Below are 16,121 nucleotides of genomic sequence, written 5' to 3' on the forward strand. Positions count from 1 at the left end.
CTCCGCAGTGCCGCCCCAGCCCCTCAGCCAATCCAGAGTCCAGCTGGGATCAGCTGATCGGCCTGCTCAGCTGATTCCCCTTCTGCTGGCATAAAGGTCCTGTTACCTGGCGCGCGCGCGTAGCTCTCCATCTGTGTGCACTAGAAGGACCAGGCGAACCAGAGAAATGTTGCTGCGCGGAAGCAGCCGCCTCTTGCCCGCGCGGCAGCATCTCCGCTATTCATTACAGGGACGTTCCGTTTGGTGCAACGTTAAAGTCGCACAACATGCCCCTAACACAGCGCATGTAGGTTATGAAATTGGACATTTTTTTTGTACTGCGTTGTGTGTCTCTTGGTGCACCGTTTTCGTTGCATACTGATAGAACGTTGCATTTAAAAAAAAAACATTACTGAGCATGTGCAACACACATAACACAGCAAATGTATTGCTAAACGCACAGCACGCAACGCACAGCACGTAACGTGTGCACTGTGAATGTCGCACAGACTTTGTATTGCTGTGCGTTAGTCTGCGTTATAATTTTTTATAACGTGCAACTTTAACGTCCCACTGTGAAAGAGGCCTAAAAGAAAAAACCCATATTCTTCTCAATTTAGGTTCCTTTTTGTAATGATCGCTGCTGCAGCAGCTATTGCTGGAAGTAGTGCTGCAGCTCAGGCAGTTCTGATCTATTTCCATGCAAGTTGCATAGCTTTGTCTGTCTTTCCCTGCTGTCGGCTTGTGACTGATTATCATTCACCTGTGTGGGAATCTGCATGTCTGCTCCCATTGGATGACCTCAGTATAAAGATCTGCTTCCTGCAGGGTTTCCTTGGGTTTTCATAGCTTCAGCTTAAGCCTGTCTTGCTGTCGCTTTAGCCCCCGATCGTGTTTCTTGTTAAAGATACTTTGCTGGTCTTTGCATCATATATTGGTTCATTGCCAATATATATGCATACCAGCACGTTTATTATTTTCCTTGTATTTGTGTTACGTTGATATATCAGTGTTGCTGATATATACGTACACGAACTGTTTATTTCCTGTGTTCAGTTAGTCAGTTTTCCAGCACGTTTTGGTAGTTTGCGCGTACCGTGAACACCCGTGCTGAGCTAGTTATCCTGTTCCTGGTCCTGTTTGTGGATTGCGTTCATCTCTGCGAAGAGATAACGAATCCTTCTGAATCCTGTTCTGGTCCTGTTTGTGGATTGCGTTCATCTCTGCGAAGAGATAACGAATCCTTCTGAATCCTGTTCTGTTACTATTTGTGGATTGCGTTCATCTCTGCGAAGAGATAACGAATCCTTCTGAGTCCTGTTCCCTGTATTACTCCAGTCCTAGTCAGCGTTCCTGCTTATGTCATATATCGGTTCATTGCCGATATATACATATGTTAGTCAGAAGTTACAAATAGTTTCATTGATAGCTGTAATTGTAATACGCTAGGAAAACATACTTATTGTATATTTATCTGTGTTACGTTCATCTATCTTAATCCTGCTATTTTCTGACTGTCCTGTCCTGTCTTTGTGAGGCACGCCATCGCCGCATCGCATTGGCTGCCTCATTCCAGTCTGTCTGGTTTTGGACGCTTGCTGTCGCTAAGTAGCCGCTAGCTAGCAAGCGTTCATTCTGTCTACCTGACCTGATCTCCTCAGTTCCGGTTTATGCGCTCAGCGCTACTTTGCGCTGAGACGTTATAACGAAAGCATTGTTTGTGGCTGTCAGATCTGCACCGGCTCTGTGCGCCACAATCTCCTATTGGAGTCAGTCCTCCCCTCCACTATACTAGGGATAGCCTGTTTCCTGGTGCTAGTGTGTGTACCTCCTCCACGCCAGCTCATGCGTTGCATGCTGACTGTGGAGAATACACCACCAAGCCTTACATTATGAAAACCCCATTACCAATCCCCATTGTGGGGGGGATTCCCAGAAAGTATGACACTGTTAATTATGGTTCCTGTTCCTTTAGGAAATTTGAAGAACTTAGCTCTGAAACAGAAAATGAGTTTTTCTCTGAATGTGCCAGGTTCCTGACCAATCCTGATCTCCAAGCGACTCCTGTTTCAACCTGGGCACTCCAACTAAGTTATATTTTGTTTAAAGGGGAATTATTCCAGTGGGCATTTGATGTTCTCAATCATTCCGATTTGAAAGATAGACCGCTGGAATTTCTAGCGTTTGTGATCCATAACTGGTTGCGCATAGATCCATTGCCTTTTCCTCTTAATGAACTCCTGGCAGCAGGCCAATCAGCTGCTCCTTCAATTGCTTGCAAGAATGAGCAGCAAGCAGAAAGTGTTACTGATAATTTTCCTGCAGCTTTGGATAAATCACCAAAAACCGCAAGGTCAAAGGCAAAACGCAAACGTTCTAAGAAACGTGTCCAATCTGCAGAATCGTTATCCTTAGCGACTGAGACCTATAATGAGATTCTGCCATTAACAGATAATGAAATGCAATTGTCTTTCAGGGGAGTTAAATGGACTTATGAAACTACTAATGAACTTTCCTCCCTGGCTAGGGAAAATAAAGATTTTTGTTTAAAAGAATTATCTGAGTATGATTATGATGAGATATTACAGAGTATTGAACAAATCAACTTATTTGTGAACCAAGGGAAGTTTGCATACACTACAGTTCAACACTTGCTACAGGTATTGGAGATTCTTAAGAATAAGGAATCTGCCAATCACCTGCTAATTAACCCTATACATGTGCCTGCCACAATCATATCTGCAGACTGTGATCAGCCTAAATGTTTCGCTGTTAAGTATGCATGGGATCCTCCATTCGAGAGGGGAGAGATGGAAGCCCTGGTCTGTGAATGGAAGAATGATTCAAGTTCATTTTGTCAATTTTACAGTGCAAAAAGTGAAATGGTATTGAACGCATGCATTAAGTCAGCCTATAACCTAATAGAGGCTGGTGTGTGTAGGTATGACTGTGTGGCTCCCTTGATTGATGTGTGGGAACTGATTTTGGATGATTTTTATGTGACTCCGAATTCGCAAATTTGGCGTTCTGACCCGCCTGCTTCAGCACCTTTGGCTGATTCAGCAGGTGATTCGGAGCTCTTTTTGTGTGAAATTGAAGTTCCTGCAATTCCACCCTGTACCATGGATAACTCAGTGTTACTTCCCAGTAAAACAGAAGCCACTGATACATTCTTAACCTTGCCCTGCGCAAATTTCTCAGCAGAGAATCCAGAGGTCCTGCTGACTTCCGAGTCCAGCCTAGCCAGTACTCATGACTCTTTGTTTAGTGAAACAGACACCAGAAAAATCTTACCTGTCTCTGCAAACACTTCTGCAGAAATTACCTGTGTTAATAAAGTTCAACTCCTGTCTGATCCAGCAGATTAAACAGTTCAATATTCAAACGAAGGCGGGGTTTTTTGTGAACCCAAAAGTTCTCTTTTATTCTCCACTTTTCTCTTCAGAACGCAAGTGATAAATGTAGATACGACATCAGACCTTCACATACAAATGCCTGACACGTGTTTCGCAGCCATAAGCCGCTTCCTCAGAGGCACATTGCAACAACACATCCAAAGTCTAGGTCATAGAACACACCGGATCGATCTGAAGGTAGGTGCAGAGAAATATCCTCCAAAACGTTTCCCCAGGTGAACAGGCTATGGAGATGATCCAGCAGATGCCAATAGATGCACTACATCAGTTTCCGAGTCCCAGCAATCCTGTCTAGTAAACTCAGAACCCCAGCATCTGAATTTTCCAATTTTACAAATGAATGCTGATTCAGATGCGCAAACATTGTGTCTTGATCTTCCTGTTTCTACACCTCGCTCTAGTTTCGTGAATAGCTCAGAGCATCTGCTATGTGAACCTGAAATCGCAGAATTATTACCTTGTTCGGAAAATTTTCCAATAAATTTGCCCTGTACCATGAATTGTGCAGTAGATCTCTCCAATGAAACTCAGGTCACAGAATCATTATGCTGTCCAGCAGGTGCTTCCATGGTTTTGCCCTGCAATATGGACTGTTCAGTGATCCTGTCCAGTGAAGCTGTGGTCGCAGAGTCTTATGCTTCACCCAGTACTTTGGATACTTTAAACCCTCTAGCAGAGGAGGCTGAAGCACTGCTTACCTCAGTTGGTGTTGCAGTAATATTCACTTGTCTAGCAGCTGTTTTGGAATTACAGTCTGCTCTAATAAAACTTGATGAATTTCTGCCCAGCAAAGCAGAAGCCATTGAAATATTGTCCTCGTCAGCAAGTGTGTCAGATACCTTGTCCTGTACACAGTCTGATTTAACCAATGTTGTTGAGTCCCTCTCCAGTGTTGTAACAGCCGAGGAACTCCAGCCCTGTCCTCTGAATGTTTCAGAAGTCTTGCCCTGTAACATGGATAATTCTGATTCTCTGGTCAAAATAATAGAAATCTCAGAATTTCAGTCCGGTCTGATGAGTGTTCCTGAAACCCAGCCCTGTATCCTGAAAGATTCTGGTTCTCTGGCCGCTGTGGCAGAGGTTCCAGAGTTCCCTTCCTGTCCAGGGAATTCCTCAGTTTTGCCTAGTCCAGTGGGGGCTGCTGCAATACTGACTTGTTCTGCAGCGCCTCATGAGCTCCAATCCAGTGTATTAAATGAGTCTCTGTCCAGTCCAGAGGTAGTTGTGGAGTCCCTGTCTGGTTCAGTGCATACATTAGAAGATTTGTCCTGTCTTGTTAGTGCCCCTGAATCTGATTTGTTACTGACTTTGCTGGAATCAGCGACATCTAAGTCTGATCCTGCATTCTCGTGTAAAAATCCAGTAGTTGCGAAGTCTAGTCATGATGATTTTTTTTTGGCCAGTCCTGGTTTTGGTCCTGTCTTGGCTGACCCTGAGGCTCACAGTTCCTTGACATGCCCAGAGGTTTCTCTTGTGCCAGTGTGCCCAGATGTTCTTTGTGTGCCAGAATGCCCAAGTGTGTTTAAGGTGTTAGCGTGCTCTGATGCTTCCTTAGTGGGAACATGTTCTGATGTTGCCAGTCTGCCTGCATGCCCAGAGATGGTTCTGGTCCCTGAAAGCCCTGATATTGATGTTTGTCCTTGTGGCCCTGACTCGGGAATTGCCCTAGGTTCCATAGGGGTTCTTGATAGTTCTCCATGTGAGCCTAAGGGGCATTCTGACCTATGGGGATCTCTTTGGAGCTTCAAGGTGTTCTGGGAGGTCTCTGAGAAAACTTGTCCTGGTGCCTTGGACTGGTTCAACAGTGGGTTTTGTGTTGGTAAAGACAGTACCGGTGGGCATTGCAAAGGCTTTGGCGTTTCTGAACTGTTCCTGGAAGGCGGTGGGTATCGCTCAGGGAGTTTCGGAGGGCTTTCTTCTGGAAATCATGGTTCTGATGGGTGTCACACTGGGGCTTGTAGTACTGATGGGCATGGTTCTGTAGGTTCTGGTTCTGATGGGTCCAGTCTTGTGGGGACTGATTCTGGAATTCGGTCTTGCCGGGCTGTCCCGGTCATCATGAATTATCAGTCAGACTGTTTTGTTGGAAATTTCAGTTTTGAAAAGCGTCTGGAATCCGCTTTTAAAGGCGGGGGTACTGTAATGATCGCTGCTGCAGCAGCTATTGCTGGAAGTAGTGCTGCAGCTCAGGCAGTTCTGATCTATTTCCATGCAAGTTGCATAGCTTTGTCTGTCTTTCCCTGCTGTCGGCTTGTGACTGATTATCATTCACCTGTGTGGGAATCTGCATGTCTGCTCCCATTGGATGACCTCAGTATAAAGATCTGCTTCCTGCAGGGTTTCCTTGGGTTTTCATAGCTTCAGCTTAAGCCTGTCTTGCTGTCGCTTTAGCCCCCGATCGTGTTTCTTGTTAAAGATACTTTGCTGGTCTTTGCATCATATATTGGTTCATTGCCAATATATATGCATACCAGCACGTTTATTATTTTCCTTGTATTTGTGTTACGTTGATATATCAGTGTTGCTGATATATACGTACACGAACTGTTTATTTCCTGTGTTCAGTTAGTCAGTTTTCCAGCACGTTTTGGTAGTTTGCGCGTACCGTGAACACCCGTGCTGAGCTAGTTATCCTGTTCCTGGTCCTGTTTGTGGATTGCGTTCATCTCTGCGAAGAGATAACGAATCCTTCTGAATCCTGTTCTGGTCCTGTTTGTGGATTGCGTTCATCTCTGCGAAGAGATAACGAATCCTTCTGAATCCTGTTCTGTTACTATTTGTGGATTGCGTTCATCTCTGCGAAGAGATAACGAATCCTTCTGAGTCCTGTTCCCTGTATTACTCCAGTCCTAGTCAGCGTTCCTGCTTATGTCATATATCGGTTCATTGCCGATATATACATATGTTAGTCAGAAGTTACAAATAGTTTCATTGATAGCTGTAATTGTAATACGCTAGGAAAACATACTTATTGTATATTTATCTGTGTTACGTTCATCTATCTTAATCCTGCTATTTTCTGACTGTCCTGTCCTGTCTTTGTGAGGCACGCCATCGCCGCATCGCATTGGCTGCCTCATTCCAGTCTGTCTGGTTTTGGACGCTTGCTGTCGCTAAGTAGCCGCTAGCTAGCAAGCGTTCATTCTGTCTACCTGACCTGATCTCCTCAGTTCCGGTTTATGCGCTCAGCGCTACTTTGCGCTGAGACGTTATAACGAAAGCATTGTTTGTGGCTGTCAGATCTGCACCGGCTCTGTGCGCCACAATCTCCTATTGGAGTCAGTCCTCCCCTCCACTATACTAGGGATAGCCTGTTTCCTGGTGCTAGTGTGTGTACCTCCTCCACGCCAGCTCATGCGTTGCATGCTGACTGTGGAGAATACACCACCAAGCCTTACACTTTTAAAGAGTTTACACAGCCTGTTATCTAAGTAATGTTTGCTGGTTGAGGGACAGTAATCTGTAAAATAAGCAGTACATTAACACTGAGCTGGGTTAAAAAAGAAAGAAAGAAAAGGGCAGAAGTGATGTCACTTTTGGCATCACAGAGAAACAGTAAACACTTTGAAGATTAGTTTGCCTTTTACCAAACAATGCATTTTATGCAAGCCATCTTTTTTTGTCTAAAGCATCTAGAAAACATAGGACCCCGGTTTAAATCCCAGCCAGGGCACAAGCTGCACAGAGTTTGTATGTTCTCCCTGTGTCTGCGTGTCAGTCCTCCTGGCACTCTGGTCTCCTTCCAAATCCCAAAAACATACAGATAAGTTCATTGGCTTTCCCCTAAATTGTCCCTAGACTACAATACATACACTACATGATACATAGATAGACATATGCCTATAATAGAGATTACATTGTGAGCCACTCTGAGGGAGATACTAATAATAACAACATTATTCTACCAGTGGTTTTTGGGATAGTAACTTCTCTCCTATACAATGCAACCCTGCATAGTATATCATTGTTGTTCAGTGTTCTGATGGTGGACTCAAACACTGACATTCATCAATGCAAGAAAGGCCTTTTTGGTCTTTAGGCATTAGTATGGTTTTTTTTTAAGTTTTACTGTTGGTACATTGCTTGTTATTAGTTTTAATGATGTGTAGAAGATTTCATTTGTTGATGGATTTTAGAAGCTCTGATAACTTTCGGCATTACCCTGCACAGGAAGCAACACACGATCATGACCTGCAAATCAGAGCCTTACAAATATATTATCTGATCAAACTGATAGTATGTTGCTGTGCTGTGCTGCACACTAGGGTTAGGCAGGCACATTTAAAAGAAATGATTTTGAGTTGCAATTTGTGTCTATGCCATTGTGGGGATTATATACAATATTTGTAGTACTGTGCCGACAAGCACCAAGCTGTGGGATTTCTTTCAGTGGGGTTGCTCTATTTTATCCTTACCGTTTCCAGAAGGTGTTATTGCTTTCCTGAATAATAATGTCAACAAGGAGTCATATACTGACATCACTGTATAGTGATAGGAAGTATTCTCAGTCTAAGAAATATTAGCATCCCATATCTCTGTTTGCTGTCCTTGACTGGGCATGTGCAGGAACACTAATTTACTAGTGTCTAACTACTTGAATCTAGTCACCTGCTATAAGCAGAGAAAGAGCAAAGAGAGACAGAGCAAATCATGGTTAACTGTAATAAAATGTTATAAACTTGTCATAATATAATTTTCCAAGAAGAATTTGGATTTATTAAAAAAGGTAAAATGTATGTGTTTAAATAACTTGTAACCTAGTAGAATGCTCACTGCACTGAGATCATGGCAAGTTCTACAAAATCATATTATTGCCTTGACACAGTTTTCTACATCAGAATTGCATTCCCTGCACATCTCAGTTGTTTTTGAAGTGGTTTTTTGTTGCTCATTTATCACATTGCTTTGCTTTCTGTTTCTGCCTCCCTCTACAGGTCTTGCAGTCCACCAGATTATCACTATCACCGTTTCCCTAATCATGGTCATTGCAGCACTAATAACAACCCTCGTCTTGAAAAATTGGTAAGGATAACTTCTAAACCTTTTATACTGGATCTATTACTTCAGATGAAAAGATGAAGAGTATTTCAGCTATATAAAATAATATACAAAGTTTAATAGAATTCTGTGATAAATCATTGATTTTTGGGGAAACTTCATTTAGATTAGGAGAAAAACATTTCCAAAAGTAGAAAGCCAAGAAAAAGATTAGTGACGTGTAAAGAAAAATGTTTAGAAGAAATAGGTGATCATTTTCCTGTGGAGACATCCTTTTTGCTTTTGAGCAATTTTATTCAAAGTTAGATTTTATGTCAGTATTTTTGTACAAAGCAAAATGCACATTGAGACAGAAGCACTGATCAGCCTGTTACCAATGTTTATAGAAAAGTCACTGCTCGGAATGAGCACAGTAGTCCTCGTCACATGGTATGACCTCTCGTGGCATTAATTAAAAAATCAGCAACTTTTCATATGAGAAATGCTAATGAGAATAAAACAAGTCTTCTGATTGACCAGTGCTAATGTAAACAAAGATGTTGACTGGTTAGAGTTATTGTCCTTTTTTCATTATTTCATATCACATAACCAATTTTTTTGGGCCAAGCAGGTTCCCTTTATCAAGAAGTGGCTAAGCTACACTTACTTTGTATGTATGCAGTACCTTATGTCACCATGCTCCTTCTTCTAATGCCCCTTACATCTAGCCATGTTGTTACTGGTCTGCATAGGTGCAACTGGCTGAACGCGTACATGTAAAAAAGATCGCCTGGAAAAAAAGCGCACCAGATGTAGCCGATAAACATGTTTTCATTTATAAAGCGTTTCAAATGTAGCCAATAAACATAATTTTGGGTAAAAAAAAGGGCTCTTGGTATAGCTGATATATGTGATTTAATTTATCAAAGGGTGCCGGATGTAGCCAATAAATGGGATTTTGTTTATAAAAGGATGTCTATTGTAGTCAATGAGTGTGAGTCTGTTACAAAAGGCACCAGATTTAGATGCTATTAGAATATAACCCGAGCCCTAATTGTAATGGTGGCCACTAATGATCCAATCTGTTTCATCCAATCTTACCATTTCTATGTAATATAAGGGACTGCCTAAAGTATCCATTCAAGATATTCAATCCGTTTACTCTTCTACTACATAGATTTGGTAAGATTGGATGAAAAAGATTGGATCATTAGTGGCCACCTTAACTCTAACCTCCAGACTCCATTGCTTGTAGTTTATCCCAAACCATGCTAAAATAGTGAGCACTAATTTTACAATACTATCCATATTACACTAATTGTAAATACGTCTGCAAGTTTGTAAGGCAACTTTTTTAGCAATGTCTCTGTCTTCTGTTTTTTTGTTTACAGTTGTTTATCCCCTGTTTATTGCCTGAAGAAGTGGGCTGTGCCCGCGAAACGCGTTGCATCCTTGGGGTATCTTCAATAAATGTGTATTTATTTATTTAGTCACAGTCCTTGGTGTCTGCTTTAACGGAGGCAAGTCCACCACTTCCTCCCAGCAATTTTTAAAAATGTTATGTACTTTTATTCTACTGGCGCCTCTGCTCACCTACCAGTATATTCAAGTCCACCCCAGGTGGAGGGGTGATCTACCCTTTTTCTCCTATCTACAGAGAGCGACTTCTTAATCCTGAGTGAGGACAGGTCTAATCTCCTCACCTGCCTACTGAGTGGTTACCTGAGCGGTAACCCATGTTTGTGAGTATTGCCATCTCACTGTCTCAATTATTCAATCTGTCTTGACATACTACACCATATTGGGCTCTCGATTTCTCTTCAATTGTAGCTTAACCCCTCATGGTGGTGCCTAACCTTGAACCCCCCTCTCCATGGTGGTGCCTAACTTTAACCCCCCACCTCATGGTGGTTCCTAAACTCAACTCCCCCCCTGAACCTAACCTTAACTCCCATAGTGATGCCTAACTTTAACCATGGTATTCAGTGAAATTGTTGTAGCTGCAATTTTTGAGGCCATAATAACTAGTATTTGCTGTGATCATTGTAGCCACATTTTATTTCAAAGATATACAAGGTATTCACAATGATCTGTGTTGGTGAAATTTTGAAAAGACATAATGGAAAAAGATATAACTGGGTTTTAGCTTGATCAAAATAACCGGTATTTTGTGTGGATTGTAGTAGCCTCAAATAAAATGAACAAATAATGAGGCCAAAATGTAGTTGTAAAAATATAGCCGCTATTACAAGTATACAGTATTAAGGGCATATAGTGTAAGTGTAATCAAGTTCTTGTAAGCACAAACATTTCCTTGATAAAGCTGATATAAACATGATATTGCTGATATAAAATAAGTGGCACCATTTTCATAGCCACTAATTGTGGCAAATAGCTTTGAAGTCTATGGTGGTGCCCTTTTTACACAGACGGCTCTGGTGCCCTTTTCAACTAATACCAGCTGAACACCATGCAAGACAGTGCAGTCACTCAAAAAAAATTCTTTGAGGTGAAGCTGTTAACAGCTTAGTTCTACAGCACTATTAAGTAAGTCTGTGCAATATTTTTGAACTCCAATGCCAACATTTAACCTACAGGATCAAAATTAGTGATAAATGAAATCAGTGATCTTCAGCCATCATTTCAATGAAAACAGATTTTTTAAAGCAAAATTACATTTGTAAAATTGAAAAAGATGAGGCTAAAACAAATTTGCACAGAACAGCCCTTTCCAAGTAAATTCCAGATCCTGCATCACTTTTTAGTTTATATAAATGATCAGATTAATTTGTTTTGAGCAGAGAAAAAAACAATGAAAGAATGCATGAATAGACTCAATGTTCAATACAAATAAAGTGCAAATTAACATTCCAGTAAGAATACTTCACAATAACTCGGACAGGTATTTAAAAACTGAGCATATGGTAAAGTACCTACACTTACATGGCTACATCTGTTTTATACTGTTTTATACAGATGCACACAGACCTAGCTTACTGTACTGTAATGTCCATTTTAACTAGTTGTAAACCTAGGTATTGTATACTAACACACATAACTCAAAGAGGATTCAAAACAAGTTATGTAACAAAACTGATGCAAAACTGCAACATTAGTATTTGCAATAAAGAAGGTCCAGAGTAAGTGAGAGTAGCACTAAAGCTAGAGATAGGTCTTTCACTTTAAATATACTGAACAAAACATTTGCCAAAATTTGAAGTTGTATGGCACATTTTATTTAATACTTTATTTTACTTATCTCTCAGATGACCAAGGAGAGCCATAGATCAATCATTTCATTTTTTTAAATGGAATTTTTAATATCCAGCACAACTTTAAAAATAAATAATACATTATATTTTATAGATACCGTGCCATTTAGGGTAAAGCTGTATTATATACACACTTGCTCTCATCTCTATACTCTTTGTTTACAAAAGCAAGGATACAGGGAACTCTTTCAGGTCATTCTGTAGTCATAAGCAGTTCCAAGCACAGAAGTGACCAATATCGTTGGGTTAAATTAGGGCCGTGTCACTGAGTGAATGGCAAACATGTGTGGGCCTGTTAATGAACAGCTTGTTCACACACATAAGCACACAATAGCTTGCAAACCTCAACACAAACTACTTCACATGTGTACATGAGCTTGTTTCTGATTGGCCAACCCTTTTCAAATGTCAAGCTGGGCATTATAGGTAAAACGTTTGCCGATGGTGAATGCAACCAAAAGTGTGCATTTGCCAGAGGAATATTCATGGTGGTTTGAAGTGTGGTTTCACAGGCATGGCCATGTTTCTTTCCACTCTTATGACTAATAACTAGAGACTTCTTCTATACAAGTCAGGTGTTTGGTCATGTGGCTGACATCCTCCACAAAACTTTACAGACTGTACAGTTGTGTGACTAACTATCCTTAAGAATAGCTCACAGTGTAATCATATATTTTACTTTTCTTGTGTATAAATTATTGGTGCAGCATTCTGCAGTGGGGTTGCAGGGGTGCTGATGATTTATTTATGCCAGTGTATGCTTATAAAGTGTTTTTCACTGAGCACGTATAGGTATAGTTTTTTTGATCACCCTCATTCCCATTCATTCTATGGATCTATGTGGTTTTTCATAATGCTTCCATTATCATCATGATATTGTGAGTTGTCATGTCTAATCATGATTCATTGTCAATATATTCATATACGAGTAGTACCCATGAATAGGATATTTTGACAATGTTTCCTTTTACCTCTATTACTTCTAATAAAGGTAGAGGGAATGTATTAGAGGGTGGGATGACATTTCTTAGAGAACTGTCTATTTCTGTATTATAAACAATAATGCTCTTATGGTATACGGAAATGTACTGTTATTGTATACATTTCATTTGTAGGTTATATGCATGCCTGTTACTGACTGAGCTACATCTATATACAGTGCATAGGAAGAATAATTGATTGTCAGGTGTGTAAGAATTTTTAATGTCACCGAGTACCCGGCAGCGTTGAACCCCTACGTTTTTTGCAGAGAACCTACACAAAGAATTTGCAAATTCAGTCACTGAAGTGATACTTCTTGCTTATATGAACCTGAATACTTGCACAAACCTTCTGTTTTAGAGAGGCAACATTTTACTTGGGATAAATGTCAAGTGTACTGTATACTATCTTGCCTGTTGTCAAAATGCAATGTAATGATGCTGTTTAGATTAGAGATGGCTCGAACCTCCAATTTTAGGTTCGCGAACCTCGAACACGAACTTCCGCAAAAGTTTGGTTTGCACAAACTTTCGCGATCCTCAATAGACTTCAATGGGGAGGCAAACTTTGAAAACTAAAAACACTTATGCTGGCCACAAAAGTGATGGAAAAGATGTTTCAAGGGGTGTAACACCTGGAGGGGGGCATGACGGAGTGGGATACATGCCAAAAGTCCCGGGGAAAATCCGGATTTGACGCACAGCAGGGTTTAAGGGCAGAAATCACACTGCATTGCCAAATTGGAAGCCTAAAGTGCTTTAAAACCAGGGATGGTCGTTATGCAATTACGCTTCGCCAAACTACGGCTTCGAAATCAAATATTCGCTTCGTATGCATTTCGTAGACTACGCGTTAAAATACACAATTACGCGTAGCGAGAAGCGTAGTGTATGCGGATGTTTATGCTCGTATGCAGAAAATTTTACGCATTAATTTCTCTTTAAATGCTTATACCGGGACCACTTCTATGCGTATATTCCCCTTTCCAATGCGTAAATTTGTAAGTATACAATCGCACACGGAAAATTAGACGCGAGTAACGCGTTCGTAGTTCACTACGCAATATACATGTTAACTACGCATAGTGGGGGTAGGCTACGCGTAGCATTACTTCAATACACTTAAATGTGTAAGTGTAGTTTTAAATCTTAACCTACGAACTACGATGCGTAGATGCGAACTACGATGCGTAAATTCGCATTGGGGTAGTTTCTGCTCATCCCTGTGTAAAACATCTTGCATGTGTATACATCAATCAGGTAGTGTAATTAGAGTACTGCTTCACACTGACAGAGTAAACTCACTGTGTAACGTACCGCAAACAGCTATTTGTGTAGTGACGGTTGTGCTGGACTGGTGCGCACCATGGCGAGAGTGCAGGCCATGGCGGTTTTCAAGCCCATATGGTCAGGCTGAGGTAGCTGAATGAGAGAACAGTGACTGAGTGCCCAGCTGATCGAATTTGGTCTGTCCACAATGAAGCAACGACCGTATTATCTTTCTTCTTGTGACAGGTGTTCCCCCCAACCCCAACACACTCATTCAGCCGGTCATTGCTTCATTGTGATACGCAAGCCCCTTCACCGCGTCAAGGTAACGATCACGAAGGGGAATTGACACATGTACATGCCTTTTGTTTTGTTGTTGCAGCCACAGTGTAGCCAGCAGGGATGAGCAGAAACTACGCCAGTGCGAATTTACGCATCGTAGTTCGCATCTAAGCATCGTAGTTCGTAGGTAAAGTTTCAAAACTATGCTTACAAATTGAATAGCAAAGTACCGCGACGTGTAGCTTATGCCCACTATACGTAGTTAACATGTGTATTGCATAGTGAACTACGATTGTGTTTCTCCCATCTAATTTTCCTCGTGCAATTGTATGCTTACACATTTACGCATTGGAAAGGGGAATGTATGCATAGAAGAGTTCCCGGTATAAGCAATTTAAAGGAATTAATGCGTAAAAGTTTCTGCATACGGGCATAAGCATCCGAATACACTACGCTTCACACTACGCGTAATTGCGTATTTTAACGCGTAGTCTACAAAATGCATACGAAGTGAATACTTGATTTCGAAGCCGTAGTTTGGCTGTAGTGTAATTGCGTAAAACTAAACGTAGTTCCTACGACCATCCCTGGTAGCCAGAAAAATTAGGAAGGCATGTACACGCACCAGAAAAATTATTATAGCGTCCGCTCCTGGAGTCCTGGACCCTGTTAGTGGTGGTGGAGAAGGCATTCAAGTGGCCTGCAGGCAGAGATGCTGTGTGGGACCGACTTAGTCTTGGGACAGGCAGAGATGCTGTGTGTGGGGACTGACTTAGTCTTCCGGCAGGCCTGACCGTGCTTTGCAGACCAGGCATCCGTGGTCAGATGGACCCTTGACCCAACGCTGTGTGCCAGAGATGACACCACTTGCCTCTCAACATCATGGTACATTTTGGGTATCGCCTTTTTTGAGAAATAATTGCGTGATGATATCTTACACTGCGTTGTGTGTGGCTTTGATTTTGTGTGCTGCTTTTCCTCAGATGGTCATCCTATTGCAGTTTGTGCTTTGTAATCATGCGCCTTTGTAAGGTAATTGTCCCTACACAGGTCTTGGTCTTTCCATGGCTCAGTTTTCGGTGGCAGAGAGTACAGATCGCATTGCTCTCATCTGAGGCAGACACACAAAAAAATGTCCACACCGCTGAGCGCTGGGATGATGGCACTTTGGTGATGGCTGCCGACGAAGTGTTAAGTGGGGTGCCAGAATCAGAGCAGGAGGAGGAAGATACGTCATGCTTCCGTGCGGAAGCTGAGGAAGATGAGGTGATTTGTGTTAAATAGTCAACTACGTCCTGACAATATTAGGGGTTCATGGCACGTGCCTTTTTCTGAACACTGTACTTTGGTGGAGGGTCATACGAAATCACGACAGCACGACCTCAAACAGAACTGCCAGGTGGCCTGCATCTGGCTCTGCTCTTGTTTTGTCCATATTGGGGTAGATGAAGTGAAAGGTATGCACTGACTTGACTAATACAATGTGCGGTTACACAGGTGCCGTGAACAGGTTGCAGTGACTGCTGGTAAAACAATGTGTGGTCACACAGGTGCAGTGAACAGGTATGCAGTGACTGGTATTACAAATGTGCAGCTGTCACACACACAGGTACCTTGAATAGGTGCAGTGACTGGTTTATAACACTGCGTGTTTCTGTTACGCAGGTTAAGTAAACATGAACAGGTATGCAGTGATTGGTATTACAAATGTGCAGCTTTCACACACACACAGGTACCGTGAACAGGTGCAGTGACTGGTTTATAACACTGCGTGCTTCTGTTACGCAGGTTCAGTAAACATGAACATGTAAGCAGTGATTGGTATTACAAATGTGTCACACACGTGCAGTGAAAAGGTAGACACTGAATATGCTGGGCCTGGCAGTGGCACAGAAGTAATTAGCAAGGGGCCAAGGGCCAGCTGCGACTGACTGACATGGCTGTAT

The 16,121-nt window shown here is 41.8% G+C and overlaps 1 protein-coding gene across 4 annotated transcripts in view; it reads left to right on the top strand.

Annotated features, from left to right (window-relative positions):
* AJAP1 (adherens junctions associated protein 1) overlaps positions 1-16,121 on the top strand; it is a 522,829-nt gene that overhangs the window by 355,195 nt on the left and 151,513 nt on the right. For all 4 annotated transcript variants that reach the window (XM_068242743.1, XM_068242742.1, XM_068242741.1 and 1 more), the window contains one exon: positions 8,330-8,417. In XM_068242743.1, the coding sequence (XP_068098844.1) occupies positions 8,330-8,417 (88 nt within the window). The remainder of the gene's footprint in view (positions 1-8,329; positions 8,418-16,121) is intronic.

The sequence above is a fragment of the Hyperolius riggenbachi genome, chromosome 6 (genome assembly GCF_040937935.1).
Source record: "Hyperolius riggenbachi isolate aHypRig1 chromosome 6, aHypRig1.pri, whole genome shotgun sequence".
NCBI classification, from domain to species: domain Eukaryota; kingdom Metazoa; phylum Chordata; class Amphibia; order Anura; family Hyperoliidae; genus Hyperolius; species Hyperolius riggenbachi.